At 43.6% G+C, this 14,864-nt stretch overlaps 1 protein-coding gene across 19 annotated transcripts in view; it reads right to left on the reverse strand.

Annotated features, from left to right (window-relative positions):
* Positions 1-14,864, reverse strand: part of LOC125461688 (CREB3 regulatory factor-like) — a 169,935-nt gene that overhangs the window by 18,594 nt on the left and 136,477 nt on the right. For 18 of the 19 annotated variants that reach the window (XM_059652987.1, XM_059652986.1, XM_059652985.1 and 15 more), the window contains 2 exons: positions 12,006-12,079; positions 9,353-9,475 (listed from right to left, as the gene is read on the reverse strand). In XM_059652987.1, coding sequence (XP_059508970.1) covers positions 9,353-9,475; positions 12,006-12,079 — 197 coding nt within the window. Of the gene's footprint in view, positions 1-9,352; positions 9,476-12,005; positions 12,080-14,864 lie in introns of those variants that run through there. The other variant, XR_009446962.1, reaches the window with a different exon arrangement.

Raw genomic sequence — 14,864 nt, forward strand, 5'->3', positions numbered from 1 at the left:
AAGCCATTTGGCTCATCATGCCTGCGCCATTTCTATCCCCTAGTGCCAATCTCTTGCCTTTTCTCAATACTCCTGCACACATTTCTATCGAAATCACCATCTAATACCCTATGGAGTGCCTCAACTGAACCTGTCCCTGTCACATTTCTACGCAGTGCATTCCAAACCCTAATCATTTGCTGTATGAGAAACCTATTTTTCATATCACCCATGCCTCACTGACAAATCACTTTAAATCTATGCCATGTCCCTTTTACAAGCTGGAACAGCTTTTCCCCATCTACCCTGTCCAATTCATGTAGGATTTTAAAAACCTGGGAGAAATCTCCTCTCTGCCTTCTGCTCTCTAAGGAGAGCAGTCTTCAATCTATCCTCATCACTGCAGATCTTCATTCCTCATCGCTTGCTTACCGCAAGCAAAACTGAATCCACAAAAATATCAGCCGTGATCTAACTGAATGGCAGAGTTGGCTGAAGGGGTCACATGACCCACTCCTACTCCTGCTTCTACTTTTTATGTTCTTATCAGACCCTTCCTCAATCTTCCCTTCCTCTGATAATCACTAGGTTCCTAGGCCTCCCCCATTAGTTCTTCTGGATTTATTTTGGCCTTCCTTCCAAATCCTTCCAACTTCAGCAGTTTTTTTTAAAAACCTCGTTGCTACTTATGAAAGAAAAGTTAAACCCACCACTGCTTGTGTTTTCTTTTGATATAAGGGAGGTTGCATCTGGGAGGCAGAAGATGAGATTTCAATATAACAGATTGTCCAAAGTATTAGCAGCGGAGGGACAGGGTATTCAGCCTAATTGATCCATGCTGGTATTTAGACCCTGCTCAATTCTTCTTCCATTCTCCCTCACCTTGTCCGATCAGGATATCCACCATTTCCTTTCTCCTTCACGTGTTTCTCTGGCTCCCCCTTAAGTACATCTATGCTTCAAGTCCTTGGGATAGGCAAGTCCACAGTATAACCTATCCTATCAGTGGCCAATGTGCGGAAGGCCTACCTGAATTTTGTAACATATTGAGTCAACTCGTGATAATGATGCAAGAATGCGATTTTAATAACTTTGGACAAGATTCCAGCAATTGGAAAGGAGCCACAAATCGTGGATGGACAGGAATTATCTTTGAGATTACAATGGTAGGGCTCAGAGAGAGATGCGGAAGTGAATGAAGGTGCAACGATAATCAAAGGGAGCTAGAAGGAAAATGGGAGATGCACCTTGGGGAAGACAAGAGAATCGGAGCAAACAGGAACAGGCACAGGAGTCAGAATGGAAACAGCAGGAATGGTTCAAGTTTCAAGGGAGCACCAGAGCAGAACAAAAGAGTCAGTCACAGCACGGAGACGGAGAGAAAGTAAAGGCTCACACAGTTGCAAAAGCAGCAAGTGATAGAGAAATAGGACTGGCCTTGAGCAGGAGTCAACTGACCCAAGAAGATCAAGTCAACAAGGCAAAGCCTCACATTGACAATGAGGCTGGGGAGTGCCGAGGCTTGGGGTCAAAGAAACAAGATCACAATCAGATAATGCCATACCTTACAGGGGAAAAGATGTGGGAGTAAACCAAACCAAAAGGAAAAAAAAATCCTTTATAATTTCAGAATGATCTTGGAAGTCTGGGGGTCAAGAGAAGAAACTAGATCACATAAACAATTTTATGGATGTTCGAGTGCTGATCTGATGGAGACTGTAAAAATACCTACTTCCCCTGGCCCAGAAATCAAGCATAAGGACCAAATAGTTAACAGCAGCACTAGGTTATTTAGTAGCAAAATCAGAAGGCAGTTCTTTATACACAAAAAATCTACAACCTGGTGCCCTGTGGATTCTAAAGCAGTGACCAACAGAGGGTGGGGACAATGATGAATAGGCCACTCAACCCCTTGAGCATGTTCTATCATTCAACGTGATCACCGCTGATCTTCTACCTCAGTGCTATTTCCTCACACTTTTTCGGCATCTTTAATATTAAAGTATCCAAACCTTACTATTTAGAAATCTAACAATTTGCAGGCATTTCAGCAGGAGATTGATTTTTGTTAAGTAGTGGTATTGAGTGATATACAGCTAAGGCAGGTAAACAGGAGTATAAGTACAGATCAAGTTAATGTGATGGGATGGTGGAGCAGGAGAGGGGGGGCTAGATAGGGCCTATTCCTCCCTATATTTTTCTACAAAATAAAGATGGATGGCACTTCAGAGACTGAGATAAGCTGAAAATGCTGGAGGAGCTTCGAATAGCTGCTTTACTGTAATAGACAACAAGTGCAGAATTGTCCAAATACTCCAGGGTCATCTTGCCGTGGAAGTGATTTTGCATTATAGACATATCAGCAATTTCACATGCTTAGAAAGATAGTCTAGTTAATTAGTGCGAGAATTAGTCTGCAGCTGGTCAGCCTGGGAATTCGAAGGATCCCAGACAGCCACTTCGTGAACAAGTTAATTTAAAAAGGCCAAATTTTGCTTCTTTTTGAAGAGACTGATTTAACTCGACAAATTAAAGTTCTGATGAGTTTAACTCTGCCTTAATTCATACAGAATGCTTCAAAAGACTCAAGGCTGCAGCAAAGTAGGGACCCCTGAGCCAGAGCTCGTCTGCTCTGGCTGTTTCTTTCCTTTTCTTTTCTTTCTCTTTTCCCTTTTCTACTTACCTCTCGTCCTCGGATGGCATCGGGGGCGATGAGCTGAAGCCCAGTGTGAACCGTCTGCTTTTACGTCTTTGCGTTTTTCCCTACTTTAACCGTACTTACCTTTTGTGCAGAGTAGCCAGCAGCTCCAGTGATGGCTGCCTTGCCGAGTTTGGCCCAGTGTGGTTTCATGGCGGCAATGTTGTCAGTAGAGGCAAGGCACCGGTGAAAAACGGAGACATGGTTCTGCGATGGTGGTGAGGCACCGTGCTGGTGATGGTCTCAGCGTCAGGGCGGAACAGCCTAGATTCAGGCCCATGGCTAAGCACTTAAGGGGCAATGCCATGCTAAATTTCTATCTTTGTTTCTTTATTTTCTACATTAAACCTAAGATTTTGTACCTAGGTAGATTTGTAACTAAGATGCTGCTGGAGAATGGTGATTTTGTATACTTTTCACTGTATTCCTATACCCCTGGACTTGAGTTCCTCTGATAATAAACCCTAACTTTAATTCTAATTCTAATTTTTAGGTACTTTATAATATGAAACACATATTGTACCAATTAATTACATACAAGGTAAAGGTAAAGTCATCATAGTCCCAGATGATCATGCTGTCAGAGGAGGTTAGAGAGAGAGACAACACAAGAGCGAGAGAGAGAGAGCTGGCCAACTGACAGGAACTTTAACCTGAGGGTCACCACACCGCAGGTGAGGAAAAAAAAATGGTTGAGCAAGTGTAACCTATCTAGTAACTTCTGCTGGTGAAAGAACTGAACCCGCGCTGTCAGTGTCATTCTAAGTTGCAAATCAGCCATCCAGCCAACTGAGCTAACCGACCAGCTTAATTAGATAGAGACTAGAGTTAAATATGGTTCTTAAGGCTAATGGGATGATGAGAAAGCGGGACCAGGGTGTTGAGTTGGAAGATCAGCAAAATTGAATGGTGGAACAGGCTGAAAGGGCCTACTCCTGCTCCTATTTCCTATGTCTAATGAAGTCCAAATGTAAGAAACTAGTGCTGGTGTAATAAACTGATGAGTCAGTCAACGTACCTACTGAGTGCAATTTTCAGCACATAACTACAAGTAAATAACAACTTCACAAGGCTGCAAGGTTCATCTGGCATTCCAAATTAATCTAAATAATTTAGCTGATTATTTAATACAGACAACTTTACTCCACTGGAGTTAGTTTGGGTAGCTATTTAGAAAGTAAACTGTGCTGTTGTCGGGAGGAGCTGTGAGCCCGATGCAGTTCCAAAAAAGCACTGACTTCAGGCCAGCAATTCTCTTCATTTTCTTGCAGATCCTTGGAAAGGTCAAGCAGTGACAGCAAGAGAGTTTCTGATTGGTAACGGGGGTGAGACGGGGCGGGCAGAGAACAACCAATCATTGCTAACATAAGCAGAAAGTGCCCTGGTAACAAAAATTACCTTTTACTGTAAATGTGGGCAGAACTTTCCTGAAGTCATTAACCTTTAAGTGAACTCCATGTTACTGTAATTAAAAGTTTGCTCCCCGCACTCCCCGAGTCAATGAGCAGTGTACGTGCATATTAAAAAGATATGAAAGCATTGGAAAGGGTGCAGAAAAAAAATTAACACGAGCTGTGCAGGAGCTGGAGACATTCAGTTGTCTGGATAGATTGATAGTACACTTTTCCTTAGGGACAAGGAGAGAAAATGCAATGGAGGTATTCAAAAATCATGAGGGGTCTGGACACAGCTGTTTGCGTTGACAGAAACATCTAGAACCAGAGACGGATTCAAGGTGATAGGCAAAAAAAAAAGTGGGTAAGAGACGACATGGGGGACAAGTTTTTTTTAAAAACACGGCAAGTGTTTAGACCTGAATTGCACTGCCTGGGAGTTGGATGGAGGCAGCTTCGATTGCAGCTTTCTAAAAGGAAACTGGATATTTGCCCGAAGGCAAGAAACAGAAAGTGCAGAGCCACAGGGAATAGACAAGGAGTGGCAACTAGCTCAGTTGTTCTTTGAGGGGGTAGCATGGGCCTAATGGGTAGAATGACTTCTGTGTCCCATGATTCTTTGACATGGTTGTAATAATTCCATCCTCTCAGAACAGCTTACCCTGCCAATCATCAGGAACAACCCAAATTTAGGGATTACATGACCAGGAGCAGAGGTTGGGCATTCAGCCCCTTGAGATTTCCCCACCATTCAATGATATTGTCGCTGCTCTGATGATCCTCAACTTCACTTTGTGCCTTGATAACCTCGAGTCCCTTACTTATTAATTAACAGTTCATTAACAACAAACATTGGAATTTTTATGCATCTTTCATTTCGAAACAGCAGATCATCCAATTATTTTTCTCTTAATTCACCCAGGAACCAATAATACAGTTGTCATGAATGCCTGATCAATGAAAGTCACCACAGTTTGACCAGCATAAAAGGCTATTGCCTCAGAGAGAGCTGGTGGTGGTTTAATCTGAGGGTCACCATACCTCAGGCAAGGGGTGAGGGAGAGTCCTTAGCTAGTCACGGTGGGCTGAACCCACATTGTTGGCATCACTCTATCACAAACTAGCTGCCCAGCCTAACTCCGTATTCTTGATCTCTCAATCATACCCATGACCTTAACATGGTGTTATTCAAACCTCCGTGTAAGGTCTTACCGAAAGGACCGCGGGTGCTGTAAAATCAGAAACAAAAGCAGAAATTTCTGGAAAAGTTCGTGGCAGGATCTACGTATAAAAAACAGAGGCTAACATTTTGGGTCCAGTGGTGCTTCCTGAGAACTGATGGTAACTCAGAAAATGTCAGTTTATATGCAGAAGACAGGGTGGGGGGGGGGGGGGGGGGTGGGGCGGGGGGGAGAAAGAGGTGTTAAGGGTTAAGGAGTAAACGATAGGTGGGGATGGAGCCCAAAGAGAGAGAAAAGCACTGGATAGGCAAAGCAGGTAACAATGATCTGGCTAGCAGGGTGAATAGCTGTTAATGGGGACCGTTAGTGACTAACAGTAGGTAGTCTGTGATGGCAGACTATGTGATAACTAGGCCCGGTGGGTGGGGTTGGTGGCCAGGACATAGGAGAGTTTAGGCCCAAAAATGACTGAACTTGAGATAGAGTCTGGAGGGCTGCGGGATCCCCCAGGTGGAAAATGAGATGCTGTTCTTCCAGCTTGCGCTGAGCTTCACTGGAGCACTGCAACCAGCCAGGGACAGAGATGTCAGCCAGGGAACAGAATGATGCATTAAAGTGGCAGGCAACTGGAGGTAAGGGGTCTTTTTTGCAAGCAGAAAGTAGATGTTATGTGAAGCAGTCACCCAGTCTACGCTTTGTTTCCCCAGTGTAGAGAAGACCACATTGTGAGCAGTGAATGCAGTAGGCTAGGTTCTGGAAAGTGTTACTTCACCCGGAAGGTATGTTTGGGCCCTTGGATAGCGGGAAGGGAGGAGGTAAATGTTACACCTTCAGTGATTGCAGAGGAAGGTGCCATGGGCTGTGGTGGGGTGTTGGAAATGAACCAGGACGTCCCGCAGGGAATGGACCCTGTGGAAGGCGGACAAGGGAGGGGAGGGGTGTCTGGTGGTGGCAGAAATGGCATCTGATGATCTTCTGGATGTGGATGTTGGTGGGATGGTAGGTAAGGACAAGGAGAAGCCTATCGCTGTTCTAGGAGGAAAGGGAAGGGCTGCGGGTGGAAGTGAGAGAAATGGGTCAGACCTGGTTGAGGGCCCTGTCGACAATGGAGCTGGGGAATCGTCAGATGAGGAAGAAGGTGAACATTTCTCTGTGATGTTCAACGTTCCACAGACAGCTGATCTTGCCCGCATCACGAGATCTGCACTCAATACCATGCAGCATTACATGCACACTCAACCTCTCCTTCCAACAGCACCACATCACGCTGGCTCAGGGCTTTACCACTCTGCAGTTCCACTTCATCCTCCGGTTCATTCACCATGTTTGTCCAATCTTTCATTTTAGCTAATACCCTCCAAACCATTCAACATTCTAGTAAACCATTTCTGTTCTCTCCCCAAAGCCTCCACATCCCCTGGTAGTGTGGTGACCAAAACTGTTCACAATATTTCAAACGTGGCCTGGAAAGTTCCTTACAGCTGCAACACAGCTTGCCAACTATCATACCTACGACCCGACCAATGTAGGTAAGTGTGGCATACATGGTTCTGGGGTGAGGAATATCAGTTTCATCAATAGGTTGAAGAAATTGAGCCTGATTTCCCAGGAAAAGAGAGGTTTAAGAGGATGTTTGAGAAACATGACAAGGAGATTGGACAGGGCAGGTAGAGAGAAAGCATTTCCATTGGTGAAGGACTGACAACCAGAGGACACAGGCAGAAGAGACCCAGGAAAAGGAATCATGAAGACTTGAGAAAAAAAGTTTCATGCAGCAACACATTCAGATCGGGAGTACACTGCCTGAAAATGTAGTTGAGACAGGTTTAATAAGACTTTCAACAGGGAATTGCTTTCCTATCTGTAAAGGAGGAATTTGGAGGGTTCCAGCAGAAGGTGGGGAAGGGGTTCTAGGTAAATTGCTCATTCAGACAGCTGCCACTAATAAGACAGCCAGTACTGCTTACTTCTGTGCTGTCGCCATTCCATGATTCTGGCATGCTATTCCTAACCTTGGAGCGCTATCAATTCTCTTTCTCTTTCTCTCCTTCCTCATTCCCAGACCATCCAAAAGACACATTCTGCCACCCTCAAGCTTTGCCATCTCTTGCCCCTTTTGGGCTTTCCTCAGCCTTTGGTTTTTACAAAAGGAATGTTTGGATTGCCAGTCCACACTTGTCCTTTCTTTTTAACCTTATTGGCACCAAAATCCGAGGACCAGGACCCCGAATTTCTCAGGATCAAATGTGGCAGATACAGGAGATTTAACCACAAGGCTTTATGAAACAGGAAGGCATAGTGCTTCATGAAAATCTGTAGTATGGGAGCTCCATTTTAAATAATAAATGCAGAGTTAATACAACTGCATATTAAATTCTCATCCAGAGGCATCAAATGCAAGCTTAAATAAAGCAGAGCCTTCCACAAGAACGTGTCCCACAGAGCACCATACATATCAAAGGAAAACTAGTACAGCTATCAAATTCTAATTTTAAACAGAATAAGAATGAAACAGAAAAGCTAAATATTTCCAATAGTTCCTGTGATTGTACATTGCTGAATAAACTCTACCAGTTCAGAAACATAGCTCTGTTTCTTTCAGAACAAACACAAACCATAAGACAGGTGGGTCTTGGTAATGTCATAAACTGTGGGCTAGAAGCTTGGTGTTAGAGTCTTGTACTGGGGCTATTCACTACGTGTTTATAACCTGTTCACACAGGGGTGATTATCAGCCAGGCAATCCTAAGAGTCCACTGCAGAAACCAATAGCAAACAACTGCAGGATTTTGCCCATACGTGTGGGCCAATCCATTGGACACCCAAAGCCCAACTCTTTGACACAAGAACAGGGGACAAGATGGGCAGACAAACCACGAGGGTCCCAAAGCCAAGGCAGCATAGAATATTGAAAGAGTCCCATCATGTTCACTCAGTTGAGAACTGGTAGCTCAGCTGGTAAACCCAACAAGATATCATGAAGTCTTCTGTTATAATATTCCTTTACTAGTATCTTGATTCTACTTGTATTAATAGGAGAGCAACCCTGTGGTCTGGTAACGCTCTAGTGACATTATCTTTATTACCTCTACGCGACTCAGATTCAGAGCTGCTAGAGACCTTAGTCCTGTGGTGTCCAAACTGTGCTTCCTCTTCTTTTTCTCCTCAAACAATTGAATGCAAGTGTAGAAAGGCTTGTCCTTTTTCTATCCTTTGCACAGTCGAGGTGGTCATTGGAGTAATGAGGTGAGAGGAACAAGCTGCAGAGTAAACAAGTGAGGTGCAATAGTGTGTATGTTGGTCTATTGACGCAGAGGCCTTGGTAATTATCTGTAGACAGGAGTTTGAATCCCACCACAGCTTCTGGGGAACTAAACAAACCTTGGATAAAGAGCTAGCATCAGTAATGGAGGCAGGTTTAACTGAGCAATTCAAGAGGGTACAGCAGGATTATTTGAATAATGTGCAAAATGTAGCTGATTAGCACTAGTAATTACACTAATTTGAAGAGCCAGGGCAGTCGCAATGGGTCGAATGGCCTCCTCCTGCTTTCTGCATAATCACAAAGACACAGCTGTTTACAAATGCCCTTTAGTGAAGTGAGACCCAGTTAGCTGGTCTACCCCACCTGTAGCTCCAAGTCCTCAGCAATGTGCTCGGTTCCCAACTGCCCTTTGAAATGATCTAACACATTACAATGGAGCACTACAAAGATCCATAGCCCAAATGCAGCAGCATTTTATGACAGCAACTCACCTCGTCCATGAGGGGCGATTAAAGGATGCATGGTGAATGCTGTTTTTGTCTGTTTCGAACATGTCCTATTTATATTTAAAGAAAATAACTACCTAACCAAGCACAAAAATACCTAATGTAATGGAAATCAATTTCTGAAGACAAATCTTGCAAACATTATAACATTTCCACGTCCCAAAGACACGACAGAAAACTATCCATAAAGTGCAAATTCCTAGCCAATTGGATTTAGATCACACCTGAACTAAGCACATCTTAGTATTTCACAACAAGTTTCAAACTGGATTCCATGGATGTGCCAATTCAACATACCCGCAAAGTCAGGGCCTCACTCTCGTTCTTACCGATTGTATCTTTCATCAGTTTCTCCAGTTTTTCTGTCATACTCTCTTCTTCAGCTCGATTACTGCTCTCCACTCGCTGCATAATCTGCCGTTTGATGGCAATAATCACTTTCAGCAAGTTATCTTGGGACAAAAGAAACAAGAATTTTAATAATAGTCAATCACTTGCATTTTCCATATGGATATTAGCTCTGCTGAAAGCGACCTTTTCAAATAACTCCAATCTTAATGTATAACAATTATGTTGCAGTACAATAACACTTAAGACCATAAGATGTATGAGTGTATGAGATAAGTAGGCCATTCAGCCCGTTGTTCTGTATGGTGAACTAGATTCAAATCATTACTAATCCGATAATTGTCGCCTGTGCTTTCCTGAAATTTCCCCACACTGTTTAAAAATCTGCCCATCCCAGCTCTGAATATACTTAATAACCCAGTCTCGACAGCCCCCTGTGGTAAAGAATTCAACGCTTCACTCTCCTCAGAGAGAAGAAATTCCTCCTCCTCCTCTGTGCCTAAAACGTGCAAGCCCTCATTCTAAGGTGATATCCTTTGGTCTTTGTCTCTACTAGAAGAGGAAACAACTTTTCCACATCTACCCGCTCGAGTCCCCTATGAATTTTGTGTGTTTCTCAATAAGTTTGAGTCTCATTCTTCTGAATTCCAATGAGCACTGACCCAAACTTTGTGACCACCCCTCGTAAGACAGTCCCTCCACACCTCATACCAAAAGCCTGGTGCAATTTCTCTGAACTGCCTTCAATGTCAGTCTGTCTTCCCTTAGTTTTTGTCTCTTGTTATGTCAGCAAACATGGCTGCCATTTTGTGAACAGTAGGATCCACTAAATGACCATGGGAGTTTCTATGTGGGAGAGAATGATGTGCAGGTAAGGACAACTCTATTCCTTGGGTTAATATACGGGATACAAAGAAAAATCTTAGCCCATTTTCACTTGGTCGTTAAGGTGTTTAAAACATTCACCTAAAGGCAGGTCATTCACTTAGCTGAAAGACTGCACCTCTAATAATGCAGTTCCCTGTCAGTACTGCATTGCAGTGCCAACCTATCTTGTGCACTTGGGTCCTGACAGAGAAGCCCATCCCTGCCCTTTTGATTCTGAAGCAAAAATGCTAATCACCTGACACAAGCTGATAATTGGCTAACAAGAGATACCAGATTTTCCAGCCATTACTTCTTTGTGTATTATTAACAGCTCCTTTATTTTAAACAATATAAATAACCAGGCAGAGGATAAGTTAACGAAACAGATGATGACTGTGAAAGGCACAAGAGAACCTAGGAAGGTAAGCAGAATGGGCAACTAGATAGAAGCTGCAGTTTAATCAAGAAAAGTATTTGCTAACTCGATGTGAAAGCAAGAACATGGAAATAACCTTTATCAAGATGCAGAGCGCAGAGCAAAGCACCTTGGGCCTGCAGATACACAGGCTGAAGGGGGTGTCACAAACAGCTACAAATATAAAAGGAAGACAAATTGAATCTCCAGATTTGTGCCTATCTAGGGACAGGATAATTTGTTCTGCCATAATTAGTTCTGGCTGTGAGGTTGTGGGAGTTATAAATTCATTGGTACTTTCAGCAGGTTTTAAGGATCATTTTAAGGATCTTCAAGAGACTGGAAAAGTTAAGGCTTGCTTTCTTCTTAGGGTCTAAAGTTTAAAGGGATTGAAAAGTATTGAAGATACATCGTAAGAACGATTTTCATGAGTTCATTAATCAGACAGTAATGACAGCACAAATATAATGGGAATTAAATGGGAAGTAGAGTAAAAACTCAGAGTGGTTAGAATTAGGAATTCTTGACTAAAAACTGATGCAACCTCTCAAAACTGAAGGTTGACCTGCGGTCCAGAACTTTCCGTGATTCTGTTCCAAAGGGTGGACTGTACAACTTTCTTCTCTGTTTAACGTTGCTGTGCAAAAGGCGAATGTCGCAGGAAAACTGTTAACAATTTGATTGGAAGATATTATTTGATCAATCAATCTGTTCAGAGATGTTACTGCACACATTTGGATTAGGTGGGACTTGAACCCAGGCATCCTGGCTTAGAGGTGGGGCCATTACCACTGTGTTACAGAAGCCTTTGATTTGACTGGATGGTTTGTCAAGAAAGGAAGGCAAAATCGTTAATATATTATCACACTTTCAAAATGCCTACAAACTCACTTATAGCCAGTTAACTGTTTCTGGAGAAAACAACTGTGTAAGCAAAGGATCCACAAACAAATTAATTTTTGGAAATGAAATTTAATTACTGCAGGTGAATGCTTCCAGTCTCTGCAAAGCATGGAACAGGATGAAGTTCTCTCTGAATTTGAGCTCAGTTCCAGGAGTCTGCAGCAGGTTGGGGGGAGACGGGGGGGGGGGCAAGTTCCAATGCTTGCAAACACCTCCTTGCCATGACTGAGCTGCCTGACTCCTTTCAAAGATTTAGATTCACTCTCAGAGCCAGACCAAGAATGCAGGATGGGTTCGCATCTGGGGGAATGTATATCTTGGAGGAAGCAATATGGGAGGCAAGGTTAAGGGGGAAGATTGGGAATGATGGAGGGACCAAGATCCTCAAATTCAATCCCCATTCCCCTTAATCCGGCACTGGTCTGCAATACGGCAGTGAGGACACTCACCGTGCTCAGTGTTTAGACCCCACAGCTTGATTTTGTTGGCCTCATGTTGTGCTTTCTTCTTTAGTCTACAGGCCCTGTGCACACAAAGAGAAAGGAATGGGTAACACATGATGAAACGTCACTCTTCAGATCCTGGCCTCAGAGAACAAATGCACTACATGACCATTCATTCATAAATATTTCATATTAGAATCATACACAACTCAAAAAAGGACCTGTGAGGTTGAGAGGTTTTTTAAAAAAAAATCTTGCAACTAAACGAAATGCGTGGTGTTAATAAGCTCAAGACACAAAGTAATATCACCACAGTCTCAGGCTGTTCTCTCATTAAAGAGAGACAGTTGGCGCTGTTTTAGCCTGAAAGTAAAACGAAAGCTCATTCTCTTGTCACTGAAATGTGATTAGCATTTACCATGACTGTAACATACCAATGAGGAACAAGAATAGGCCACTCGGCCCTTCTGCCTTTCTACTATTCAATATGATCATGGCTGAACCTCAATTTAACCCCGACTCTACAATCCTGCCTACTCCTCCAGTATTTAGGCTCTGTCAATAATAAGATCTATTGATAAGCTCAAAGTAGAAGCTGCTTCAAAGTCAGTGAATGTTTTGAATTCTGTAGTTAATTCCAAGTCCTTCTGAATAGAAATGAATACAAAACCCAAGAACCTGAATAAAAACGGTCCCGGAAACACTCAGTGGATCAGGCAGCATCTGTGGAAGAAACATGGTTGACTGTAGCTCTAAACTGAGTTTATCTGGTACAGTTTGCAAGGAGAGTCATGTTGTACGAGAACCTGAAAGGGTCAATAATGAGGCATACCTTGAGCGCCATCTGCTATGTGTCATCATTAAGTAGGGGAACAGCTTAGGGTCTCAGAGGAGTCCCAGTGGATCATGGGGCTGCTCTCTTATTAAGAGAGATGACTGAGAGTGGTTTAACCTGAGGGTCACCATGCTACAGGTGAGGGCAGAGGTTGAGAAGGAGAGTCCTTCATGGTAACCCCAGCTGGTGCCGCAATAGGACCTACACTGCTGGTGTCACTCTATACCACAAACCAGCTGTCCAGCCAGCTGAGCTTGCTCACCGCCAGTACAGATGCAAGTCTATATGCGACTAGACAGCCCTTGAATTTCTAATATAGAACACTCGAGCACACAGTAATATAGAAGTTCAGAGATAGTAGGAACTGCAGATGCTGGAGAATCTGAGGTACCAAGGTGTGGAGCTGGATGAACACAGCAGGCTAGGCAGCATCAGAGGAACAGGAAGGCTGACGTTTCAGGCCCAGGCCCTTCTTCAGAATATAGAAGTTCAGGTTATAATAAATGAAAAGATTCTTTGATAGCTGCACTGCCATCATATACTGCCTTCAAGGTTCTGTATAAGTACGTCCAGCAGCTTTGGTCTCCCAGTAGGGAAGCCACATTTGAAGGAACAGTGGGATATGATCACCGATACAATTAACACAGAATACCTCAGACCTGGCCAGAAGAGCAGAGTCCGGGATTGTTTTCACTGCCTGTTACAACAGCCTTGAGGGTTCCACTGCCAAGACTTGTGAATGGTCATGGGCCTGCTGGGGTAGGAGTCAGGGGTCACTGGTCCCCGGTCCCCGGGATTCGTCTCCAACTCTCCCGCTGACTGTGCCTGAGTTGCATTTAGAGGGCTAACGAGTGGGTTAGCGAGTGTTTCTCTTGTTTCGGTTTCAACAAGCATGCTCCTGGGTGGGCTCAGCTGCTCTCCTAGTTCCCACCCAGCTCACCCAAGTGGAACAAAAATCAAATCGGAACTCCCATTGGAATAGGGAGGAGGGGTAGGAAGAGTCTTCCCTAACCTCTTCCAATGGGTGATGACCTGAATCCGGTTTGAACTGCTTACGGCAAGTTTTGCATGCAAACATGTTTTTAACCAGGTCTGGCATATCGCAGCACCACAGTCAAACACTGTCAGGGCTGTATAAATAAAAGGAAAACGCTGCGGATGCTAGAAATCTGAAACAAAGACAGAAGAACGCTGGAGAAACTCATCAAGGTCTGGCAGCGTCTATGGATAGAGAAATAGATTTAAACGTTTCCAGGCTGGAATGACTTCAGAACTTCATGTGACATGCTCAGACTCTCTGTTTGTTACCAGCTACATTGTACTGTTAAGTTAGCAGGACAGGGCAATGGCAACTCCTCGGATGCCTTTCAGTTTTCCCCCCCTTTCACTTGTTGGAGCTGGAAACTGCATAGAGTGAATTCCCTTTCATCATTTCCTAGCAATTTTGGACTACATTGCCCTGGAAATCTAATGTATTCCCTTTTGTAAGGGGTCATGTTTGATTCAACAGGAAGCAATGGATCAAATTATAGCCTCCAAAGCCTTCCCAGGATTTGGAAGAACGTAGGTAATCAGTGCGATATGAACTGCACTCACAACCAGACAATATTTTAAAACCTGAAATAAATTAAGAGCTGAGGGTGCTGGAAATCTGAAACAGAAATTGCTGGGGAAACTTAGCAGGTCTGGTAGCACCTATGGAGAGAAAGCAGAGTTTTAATGTATTCCAGTGACCTTTCTTCAGGAGGGTCTTCCAGTCAACTCTGCTTTCTCGCCACAGATGCTGCGAGACCTGCTGAGATTCTCCAGCAATTTCTGTTTTCAAAATTGAACTTTGAGAGATGACAGGGAGATGGGTCTTGGGCAGATGGTACCAATGTCCCAACTGTAGTCCCACTGAGTACAACAGGGGAACATCAAATCAAACTTTGTCTGATCAATGGACGATGCTCTGCACTGATGAAGGGCTAACTGTGCCTGAATTTTTATAGCTGCTATTTATAAAGATTATTCCTGCTCTTTCCAATGTG

The sequence above is a fragment of the Stegostoma tigrinum genome, chromosome 20, assembly GCF_030684315.1.
Source record: "Stegostoma tigrinum isolate sSteTig4 chromosome 20, sSteTig4.hap1, whole genome shotgun sequence".
Classification (NCBI taxonomy): domain Eukaryota; kingdom Metazoa; phylum Chordata; class Chondrichthyes; order Orectolobiformes; family Stegostomatidae; genus Stegostoma; species Stegostoma tigrinum.